General features: G+C 36.3%; 1 protein-coding gene across 1 annotated transcript in view; it reads left to right on the forward strand.

The window, feature by feature from the left end:
* Positions 1–11,797, forward strand: part of Mta3 (metastasis associated 1 family, member 3) — a 146,650-nt gene that overhangs the window by 68,406 nt on the left and 66,447 nt on the right. Inside the window, exons 7-8 of the mRNA XM_013017904.1 lie at positions 1,195–1,297; positions 4,933–5,032. Of these exons, the coding sequence (XP_012873358.1) occupies positions 1,195–1,297; positions 4,933–5,032 (203 nt within the window). The remainder of the gene's footprint in view (positions 1–1,194; positions 1,298–4,932; positions 5,033–11,797) is intronic.

An 11,797-nucleotide genomic window follows, 5' to 3' on the forward strand; every position in this document is an offset into this window, starting at 1 on the left:
TAAAAAATAAAATTCTTGCAAATTCTTTTGATTAGCAAACCATTAGCTATACTCTGCTTGTGCTATTTTGTGTTGGGAGTGGCAGTTAGTCCTCTTGTTATCTGCCTCTGAACTAGTCCACAAACTGACTATAGTTGGCTGACTTAGGAGGCTGCTGGCAAAGCAACACCTGATTCTTTTTCCCATCCACTGATATCTATTTGTTCCTATGCTCTGAGTCTCATTGCTGGAATTTATCAGTCATCAAGGAATTTTTGGTTTCAGAGTGTGATAACAGTAAGTGTAAGGCACACTGCCTGATATTTACAGATACAGGGCTCAAAATCAGTCTTTGTCATCAAAGAATTCCTAGCCTAGTAGAATCTATGGGTACAAAACAAAATTTTGATTGATTCTCAAACCTGTTTTCCATTACTATCCTTTGTCCTGTATTCAGTTCTAGAAAGTAGTTATAATTCCTTGTGAGATATTCTAAATAAAGTATCCTGCATTTTAGTGAGTCTTTGCCTTGGCCTTTATCTCCTTATTGCCTCCCTCCCTCCCTCTCTCCCTTTCTCCCTTCCTGTAGTTCCTTTCTCTCCCTTCTCCCAGCTCCCTTCCCTTAGTCATGTATTCTCATTGCCTCTAGTATCTAGACAAAATGAGTGTTTTTTTCTCTCTACCACATTTCAATACCCCATGACCTTTTCATGTTCTTATTTTTGAATTCTCTCTTCTATTAGTGTATATTGTGCCTTTCAGTTCTTAGCAGAAATATTAACTCCTTCATGACATTGTTTCCTAGGTAGCCTGAAAAGTTTTGTTTTCAAATTCTTACAGCCATAGTTATAGCTCATAAATCTTTGCTTTGTTTGTATTATAGATATTTATACATATGGTTTATCATAGTTGAAGCAGCTTATGTTAGAGAGGTTCTCATTTCATGGCTGTATTCCTTAGTATGGGGCTTACTGCCTCACACATATAGGTATTCAGGAAGTGGATCTTAATGCTGATACTGTGTGGTTGGCCTGGTGTATTACTCACTTTACAAGGTGTTGCATGTATATTTGCCATCTGAAATAATGTACTAAAACTGAGCATTCACTTTACATGTGAATATTCCTAAAGTATAATGAGTGACTGTAGTCATCAACCATATGGTACAGTGGGTTTTGTTAGTAACAACATTCCATTTTCTTTGTTCTTGGGCAGGAGACTCAGATGAAAGGGAACAGTCAAAACTGGAAGTTAAGGTGTGGGATCCCAATAGTCCACTCACAGATCGGCAGATTGACCAGTTTTTAGTTGTAGCTCGGTGAGTATGGCATTATTGAGGCAAGGAATACCTTTTCTTCTCAAAATAATTTGTAGTTCAGATATTTTCCTTCCTTTGCATTCTACTTTTTTCTTGTTGGTTATATTATTATTTTTCTAGTCATATAAGAAAGCTTAATATATGCCACTGCTTCCTAAATAGTATGATTACTATCATTTCCTGTACTAAATGAAAATAAGTTTATTAATTTTCACTGGTTAAGAAAACAATAGTGTAAAGAAGAAATCTCACAACTGAATTTTTGATGTTTAATGAAAGCAACTATTTTATGTGACTTTCCTCTAGATTAGATTATCCAGGTACCAGTAGAAGTATGCCTCTCAGGTTCCTCATAGTGCATGAGGAGGGCCTTTGTGCACACAAGGCTGTCAGCCTGACTGGCTTGCTTTTCCCCTTGGCTCTTTGCTCAAGAAAGTGAATGGGGTAAAAATTTTGTTATTGTAATTATGAGAACAAATGGTGCTCATGGAAAATTGCCACAAAGCAGAAAGTGAATAAGATTATCATGACATTGGAATAGTAGATAAATTGGGGAAAATCCTGAGCGAACATCAGCAAAAAATGATAAATGAATAAAGGTATATTCATACAATGTACTATTACTTTTTAGCAATTAAAATGAATGAATTAGAACTGTATGTAGCAAAGAGATAAATCTCAAAAGTAATGTTGAATGAAGGACATACAGTTTGATCATTCCTATGTATACAGTGTGATCATTTTTAAAAAATTGTATAATGTACAATATATTACATTTCACAAATGGTTTTATATATATTACACATTAATGGATATAAATATACCTATTGGATTTGAGGGTAGGTCTAGATGACTCTAATAAATTTATTTCCTTGAAGGAATCAGACATGGCAGAAGACTAGAATCAGATATAATATTTTCTGTTGCACTTTGTTCATAATACAAAAGAAAAACAGTCTTAGCTCATCCGTTGGCAGCACTGTTCTTAGAGATAGTCATCAAGGAAAGTAACACAGTATTTGGAATACAGAACCCTTATTTCTTTAAATGATTGGATTAAAGCATTTAATGTACGTTATTAGGAAACAAAGTCAGTGGGAAAATTCCAGAGAAAGTATATGAAAAGACACAGCACTTTTATATTTGATTTGCACTTTGTTTTATTACTTTTACAATTGCCATGAGCTGAGCTATATTTCTTTTTCTTGGAAGTCAGAAAAAGGGTCACTAAGGAATTATATATCTGTACTATCTTTTTGTGTGTGTGCCAGTCCTCGGGTTTGAACTCTGGGCCTGAGCACTGTCGTTGAGCTTTTGTGCTCAAAGATAGTGCTATATGATTTGTACTACAGCTCCACTTCTGGTTTTTTGTGCTTAATCAGAGATGGGAGTTTCACAGACTTTCCCGACCTGACTGGCTTCAAACCATGATTCTCAGATCTCAGCCTTTTGAGTAGTAAGATTACAGACTTGAGCTATTGGCACCTGGCATAAAAAAGTAATCTGAATGCAAACTAAGGCTCAATTTATGGTGGTTTTTGTTTTTTGTTTTTGTGCATGTATTGGGGCTTAAACTCAAGTCCTCAGTCTTACTTGGCTTTTTTGTTCCAGGATGGTTCTCTACCACTTGAGCCATGCCTACACTTCTTAAGGCCCAGTTTTCAAATGCCAAGAATTAGCAAAGACATGGAACTGTTACAACTGCTTTAGAAGACTATGCTATCTAATGCCACATCCCTTAAACTTCACCTGACAGAAAAGCATACACCTGTGTATTTAGTACACCTGTGTACTAAAGGATATAAACAAGTGACATTAGTGCTACCATTCATAGTAGCGCCAAATTTTAAACAGCACCTACTGTTGATTAACAGTGAGCAGAGGTGGGCATAGGAAATAAAAAAGAACACTCCATCATAAGGAAAATAGATGAGTACAGCTCTGGCTGACAATTTGATGATGTCACACATCTGAAATCCCAGCACTCAGGAAGCTGAGGTAGGAGTATCATGAGTTTGAGGGCAGCCTAGACCACAGAGTGAGTTTCTGGCCTAACCTGGGCTATAGTGGATCCTGTCTGAAAATAACACAGTGTGTCCGTACTGTGTGATTTCATATGAGCAAAACTTACCTGTGGTGTTAGGATCCGGGATCATGGTTCCTTTGGGAAGCAGGAATTGGGAATAATGTGGGAGGGATTGGTATCTTTTCTTTTTTGTACCTCATTGTTGGTTAGAACCTAAGTACATTCACTGTGATAAGTAAGTAGCTGTGCATTGTGGTAGTTTTTACATATGTGTCATATTTTAATTAAAATGTTTGAACAATCTTTTCCTTAGCTAATGTTTAAAAATACTGGCAGACAGTCTTAAGTCTCAACTTCATCTCATTCTGTACCTCTTGAAGTTAAGCCTCTTTTTTTGTACCAGTCCTGGGGCTTGAACTCAGTGTCTGGGCACTGTCCCTGAGCTTCTTTTGCTCAAGACTAGCACTCCACCACTTGAGCCACAACACTGCTTCTGGCTTTTTCTGTTTATGTGGTACTGAGGAGTCTAACCCAGGGCTTCATGCATGCTAGGCAAGCACTAAGCCATATTCCCAGCCCCAAAACTCCTTTACATATAGAAAAGCTCTCTGAATCATACATGAAAATCAGCACTGTGGACTTTTTTTAAAAATAGGATTTAGTAGAAATTAATTAAATATTATAGTACTCATAGGAAAGGATTTCTACAGTTAGTTCAAAAGTAGTCAGAGCTGGTGCCGGAAGGTCAAGCCTGTAATCCTAGCTACTCAGGAGGCTGAGATCTGAGGATGGAGGTTCAGAGTCAGCCTGGGCAGGAAAGTCCATGAGACTCTTATCTCCAGTAAACCACCAGAAAACCAAAATTGATACTGTGGCTCAAGTGGTAGAGCACTAGCCTTGAGCCGAAGAGCTGAAGGACAGTGCCCAGGCCCAGAGTTCAAGCCCCATGACTGGAAGAAAAAAAAAGTGGTTGGAACTTGCTTTGTGATAGTAGTCACCATGTAACTGATTTACTTAAAAAAAAAAACAAATTTGAATATCAAATTATTTACACCATCGCATTTTATTTCTTCTTTATGTCCATACAGGCTAATTTTCTTGACTGAATTACAGTTATATATAGTAAAATGGTTTGTCAATTGCAGGCTAATATCCTTTATCTGAAATGCTTGGAATGAGAATTTTTTTTTAAATTTAGGAATGTATGTATATGTATTTATAATGAGGTATGACTTAACAATGGGTCCTAAGTCTAAATGCAAAATTATTCACTTATGTGTACAGATTGTATGTGGAGATCAAAAGTAATTTTAAGCAATAATTGTTTATGAAACAAAGTATCATAGTACAGAATTTTCCACTTGTATTAGTCATATCAGTGCTCAAAGTTTCAAGTTTTGGAACTTTTTCGATATTTAGATAGGAGTGTTCCACCTGTATTTAAATCTTTTTATAGAGGCAAAAAGAAAGATACTTTTTAGTTGATTCTTGATTCTCTAATATCCAATGACTTCTTAAATTTTTAAAAATAATTTTTCTCATTCACTACCCAAGTTTTTTTTAAGACAAAGAAATGGCAGGCTAATTTTTTTGTGTTTGGTTTATTCAGTGCTGTTGGGACATTTGCTCGTGCCCTTGACTGCAGCAGTTCAGTACGACAGCCTAGCTTGCACATGAGCGCAGCTGCAGCTTCCCGCGACATCACCTTGGTAAGATGCTTCTGAAATTTTGTGGTTATTGTTTAACTATGAAACAATATAGCAATATTGAAGATTTGAAAGCCCGGCTCTTACTCTTATTGACTAATAGATTGATTTGTATTGGTTACTTGGTAAACCAGGTTTCTGAATCACTTTTTTGGTTTGTGAGCTGAGACAAGAAAAAAAACGACTCTCCTAGGATATCTATAAAGTGGTAAAAATAAAATATTTAGAGGCATAATTCTCCATTCTGATGTTCCTGTTTTCATGTTGGGCTTGTTTTCTATCTTCCATCTAATTAGCTGTGCATTACATATTGTGGTTTACAGTTTGATGAGGGAGTTTAAACTTAGGCCTTAAGGTACTCTGTCACTGAGCTTTTAACCCTGTTTCACACTAGTTATTTTTAAGGTAGAGTCTGATTTTTCTGCCAGGAATATACCTGGACTACACTCTTCCTATTTTTAGACATCTTATAGTTGCTGGAATGACTGATATGCACTACCTCATCCAGCCATGGCTTGAGAAGGGAGTCTCATGAACTTTTTGCCTGACCTCCTTCAAATTTTAATCCCCACGCCTCCCCCTCTCCCTCTTTTATGGTGCCAATCCTAGGGCTTGCTTGAACTCAGAGCCTTGGCACTATCCTTGAGCTTCTTTTGTTCAAGGCTAGCACTCTACCACTTGAGTCACATCTCTACTTCCAGTCCAGACTGATTTCAAATGACAATTCTCAGATCTCAGCCTCCTGAGTAGGATTACAGTCGTGACTACTGGTGCCTGGCCAATCTTCCCATTCTTACCTACCCAAGTAATTAGTGTTACAGGTGTGAGCCACAGGTACCAGGCTGTTTACAATCTTTATTAGCTTTTTTACAGGCGTGTGTGTGTGTGTATGTGTGTGTGTGTGTGTAATATACAAATGTTCACATCTTAAGACTTGCTGGGAAAGTGACTTAGTAGTAGAGTGTTTGCCTACCATGCATGAAGACCTAGCTTCTATTCCTCAGTATCACATGAACAGAAAAAGCCTGAAGTGGCTCTGTGGATCAAGTGATAGAGTGATAGCTTTGAGTAAAAGAATATCAGGGATAGTGACAGGCCCTGAGTTCAAGCCCCAAGACTGAAAAAAAAAAAAGGACTTGATGGAGGGCTTATTTTGTTGTCATATGTCAGTGTTTAAATTTTCAATATTTAATTTATTTTTTATTTTTATTTATTTTTTGGTCATGGGGCTTGAACTCTGGGCCTGGGTGCTGTCCCTAAGTTCTTCAGCTCAAGGCAAGTGCTCTACCACTTGAGATACAGTGCCACATCCGGTTTTCTGGTGGTTTATTGGAGAAAAGAGTTTCATTGCTTTTCCTGCCCAGGCTGGACTTGAACTATGATCCTCAGATCTCAGCCTCCTGAGTAGCTAGGATTACAGGTGTGAGCCACTGACGCCTGGCTAAATTTTTTCGTGTCTATTAGAGATTCTGTTGTTTTTATTTCATGAAATTTCAGTTACTATCTTCTAAATTTAGTTCCTTTATTTCTCTTGGTGAACAATTAAACCTTTCTTTACTCAGTTTAGTTGTCCCACTAATGCTAGGTGTAGCTTGTTCTTGGATCTGACCTTGTTTCTTACAAAAAGTAGACATGTAGATTTTCAGTTAAGCTATTTCCTGTATTTTATCTCCACATCCTTTTGTGCTCATTTTGCAGTTTAGGAACAAGGTTTAGAGAGGTTATACTATGCAGTGATCAAAATTCATTACATGTAACAAAACTTTCAACTATTTTCTGATGGAATAGTGCTAAACTTTGGTAGTTTCTGATTATTTGCCAATTTGAGATGGGTTTCACAAAATATTACTGTAATAAAATAACTCATATTGAGGTACCTATCAACTTTATTTCTTACATTTTCTGTGTATTTTTGTGTAATTACAGGTTATGATGAAACTATTAGTAGTCAATAGTTTTTATGAAGTCCTTTATCTCTTGTTAAAGGTTGTAATGTTTACAGGAGAAATCTTGTTCTGTCCATTGGTATGTTAATATTTTATGCAAACATTTAGGAATTCAAAAAATAGGTTTGTGTTTTGGTTGTTTAGAAATTAAGGAGTATTTTTAACACTGAAGCAAGTGTGCTGGTAATCTTGTTTTTATGAACCTTAAAAGTACCATTTTTGTTTTATTTTATTAACCACCTACATATTTTGCCCTATTCAGAATTATTATTTCTCCAATCCTAAAATTAATGTATGCTTATTATGAAAAATTGAAAAACAGTATAGCAGCACCCAAACTTTTATTCTCATTACCAGAGTAGAATATTCTTACCAGCCTCTTTCTGTGTATCATAAACAGTAATAATAGTAAATTAAACAACAGTACAGTGGATGTTTTAGTAAAACTTGATACAAGTCTACCTCTAGAAAATGTTAGTATTCTAATTCTTCAGATTAAAATATTTAACCTAATTATAGTTAATGTTAATGTTGAAGTCTGTAATACTGTCTTGAATACTAAGCCTCTTCCATCTATTTCTCCTACCTTTATTACCTCTGCCTCCTATAAGAGGTAGCTGCTGCAACAAATTTGCTCTGGTTTCATTATGTGTTTATATACCCCAAAACAGTTTTACACATGCTTGAATTGACTCTTAATATTTTGTTCTTTGCTTATTATTTGATACCTATTTATTTATGACCATGCGTATAATTTATCCTAGCTTACAACTGGTGTTGGAATGCTGGATCATAGAGTAATGCTCATTTAGAATTTGACCAAATTATTTGGCACACAAGGGTAGAAATTTATAGTTGCAAATGCAGTTACTAGGTGATCTGCTGGGTTTTTTGTTTTTGTTTTTGTTTTGTCGGTCATGGGGCTTGAACTCTGGGCTTGGGTGCTGTCCTCATGTTCTTCAGCTCAAGGCGAGCGCTGGACCGCATGAGCCACAGCACCACTTACGGTTTTCTGAGTGGTTAATTGGGGATAAAAGTCTCACAGACTTTCTGCCCGGGCTGGCTTTGAACCGTGATCCTCAGATGTCAGCCTCCTGAGAAGCTAGGATTGCAGGTGTGAGCAACTGGCGCCAGGCAGTTTTTTTGTTTTGTTATGCTTTTGGAGAGTTTATTTTGGTGTTGAGAATGGAACCCAGACCTTTTCCATACTACCAGTGTGTTCTATCGCTAAGCCACAACCCCAGCTCTGTGTTCTACATTCTTTTTCGGTTTCCTTACATTATAGTTTCAGATTTTAATGCTTACTATCCCAATACTTTCTCGTTTTTATTCCCTGATTACTTAATGAGATTTAGCTTATTTTCATGCTTATTGGATTCAGAGTTTTCTTTTTTGTGCTTTAGATTCTTCATGCATTCTTTACTTACACCATCATTCTATTTTTATAGTGTATTTTCTTCAAATGCACAAATGCAAATGCATTGTCTCAGTTCTGGAGGCTAACAGTCTAAATTCAGGTTATTCTTGAGACCATGCTCACTGTAAGAAAGTAGAGTCTTCCTGCCTCTTTCTAGTTTCTGATACTTGGCTTGTAGCTATGTAATCCAATCTGTGGATTTCTGCCTCTATCTTATTTTTTTCTAATGGTCTTAAAATACTGTTCAGATTTTAAATGTTTATGAATGTATTAGTATAGTGAGGAAGGCATCTAATTTTTCTCATGTGTTAATCAGCCCAGCATCTTTTATTGAGTTTGTTGTTTCTTATTTTTACTTCCCCATGAGTCATATTTCAAAATCCTAGGTTTCTCTTTTACTTTATTGATCTTTTTGTCTTGAATAAACACATTGTAATAAGTTTTTCTTCATTATTTAGAGAGTATCTTATTACCAAACCCACATAAGTAAGACCTTATATAGTTAATACAGTGCATTTACCCCTGTATAAATGGAAAAAAATTACATTTGTTACTAGACCAATATAGTAGCTATTAATTTCTGAACAATGTCAACACGGTAAACTGGGATACTTTTTCCAAAGTTGACAGAAAAGCTAAGGTTTCCAAAAATTCAAGATATATATATATATATATATATATATATATATATAAATATATATGTATAGAACTGATATATATATATATATATATATAAAATAGTAGTATGGGATGTATCAGTAGCAGCAACAGCTTTTCCTGGTTCTGTAGTCATTGAACAAAATTAAGAGACATCCACATATTCCATTAATAAAAAGAAAAAAAAGGTAAAAAAACAAAACCCCAGAAAAAAATGTGAAGTTCTGTTAACTGTTGTATACCTGGCAGCATTTTTAAAAAATTAGCTTCTCAATCATTGTAAAGAAAACATTCTCACTGTGTGATTAAGAGTCCTGTTTATCATGCCCAAGCATTATTTTTTTTTTGCCTTTTACTGTCCATGTGTTCACTTATAGATTTATAGATACATTTTAATTTTTACAGATCAGGGAAGCCATTCAACCTATGTTTATGTGGTTCTTGCTTACTTCACTTAATATTTTTTCCAGGTCTTTACATTTTCTTATTAATGGGGCAATATCATTCCTTTTGATGGAGTATAGGATTCCATTGTGTGTGTGTGTGTGTGTGTGTGTGTGTGTGTATGTGTGTGTGTGTATATATATATATATACCGTATTGTCTTTATCCATTCATCTACTGAGGGGCATCAGGTTTATCTTGGTACTGCAATAAACATATTGTGCTGGTAGCTTCAGGGTGGCCTGGTTTGTGGTCAGTTGGATAAATTCCCAGGTGGGATTGCTAGGTCTTAGTGAAGCTCTATGTTTAGTCTTTTTTTGTGTGTGTGTGTGAAAAAACTGTACAGAGGGGTTACAATTACATGGGCAAGGTAAAGAGTACATTTCTTTTTTTTTTTTTTGGTCCGGTCGTGGGGCCTGAACTCTGGGCCTGGGCGCTGTCTCTCAGCTCTTCAGCTCAAGGCTAGTGCTCTACCGCTTGAGCCACAGTGCCACTTCCGGCTTTTTCTTTTTTGCTTATATGGTGCTGAGGAATCGAACCCAGGGCCTCAGGCGTGCAAGGCAAGGCAAGTGCTCTACCACTGAGCCATCTTCCTAGCCCCAAGAGTATATTTCTTATCAAGCATTGTTGCCTCCTCCTTTGTTTCCCCTTCCCATCCCTTCCCATTTCCTCCCACACCTCCCCCTCCCCCTGCCACCCCTGCCCTGGCCAAAGTTGTAAAGTTTGTTTTCTGACATAATGACTTGTACATCTCATTGTTGCAATGGGTCCGCCTGTATCCCTATTTAAACGATTTGTTTTTTCCCTTCCTCTCCACACATTATACCAACAAAAAATACAGTGTAAGCAGGGGTTATAGGGGGGGGGGGAGTGGAGGGACATACAAAACAACAAAGAATATGTTAGAAACAATTGCAAGAAAGGAAAAACATTTGAATACTTATCTTTGTGTTCATTTCACCTAACACTAACATCAACTTATCTGACCTTTTTATGTTTAGTCTTTTGAGGAATTTCCATACTGCTTTTCAGAGTGATTGATTATATTTCCACCAACAGAGTAGTAGTGTTCCTTTTTGGCTACATCCCCACCAGCATCTGTTACGGTTAATTTTCTTGAAAATGGCTATTCTAACTGGGGTGAGGTAGAATTTCAATGTTATTTTGATTTGCATTTCTTTTATGGCCAGAGATGTTGAACATCTCTTCATATGTCCATTGGCCATTCTTCTTTTGAAAAGTCTCTTTTTAGTCTTTAGTCCATTTACTAATTAGGTTGTTGTTTCTTTGAGGATTTGTTTTTGAGGGGGTTAATTTTTTGAGCTCTTAAGTATATATTAGATATGAGGCCCTTGTCTGATGCATAACTAGTAGAGATTTTCTCCCATTCTGTGGGCTTTCTATCTTACTAGCTCTATCCTTTGTCATGCAGAAACTGTTCAGTTTAATGCAGCCCCATTTATCCAGTCTTTCTTTGATTTGTTGTAATTCTGGATCTTTATATCTAGGAAGTTTCGACCTGTGTATAGGAGCCCTTATATTTTCCCTATCCCTTCCTGTAAAATTTTCAAGGTATCTGGTCTTACTTTGAGGTCTTTGTTCCATTTGGAATTGATTCTGGTGTAGGTGATGTATACAGATTTAACTTCAGTTTTCTGCACATATATAGCCAATTCTGTCATCACCATTTGTTAAAGAGGTTGTCTTTCTTACATCCTGTATTTTTGGCTCACTGATCAAATATTAGGTAGCTACAGGTCTGTGTGTTCATTTCTGGGTCTTGTATTCCATTGGGCCTCAGGAGGATATTATTAGGAGAGGATCACAAGGGCTCAATAGCTATGTGCATATGATCATATAAAATGATGCTTATTGAAATGAACTCCAAGAAATGGAAACGAGGTTTTTTTTATTTTACTTTTGTGGTTTTTTTCCTCTGCTTTCCCCCTTTTGTTCCTTTTTAAAAATTTTTCTGTACCCTTTGTCTTATATGTAAATTTATCTGATTTGGGGAGGGTAAGGGAAAGCACAGAAATAGTAGGATAAAGTATGAACTAATTAGCAGTGATACTTAATACAACTTGTGGGGGAGTGGGGTCGGGAGGGGAAAAACTGGGAGAAAATGAGAGAAGAGGTGGCACTGTTCCAAACGAAATGTACTCATCACCTGACTTACATAACTGTAGCCTTTCTGTACATGACCTTTACAATAAAAATTAAAAAAGAAAACATTCTTAAGTAACATCACTAAAAGTGTAATAAGCTTGGATACCAGTTAAGACAAGTCTCATGTGGATTTTGTTTT

Source organism: Dipodomys ordii, unplaced genomic scaffold, assembly GCF_000151885.1.
Source record: "Dipodomys ordii isolate 6190 unplaced genomic scaffold, Dord_2.0 Scaffold37, whole genome shotgun sequence".
Classification (NCBI taxonomy): Eukaryota; Metazoa; Chordata; class Mammalia; order Rodentia; family Heteromyidae; genus Dipodomys; species Dipodomys ordii.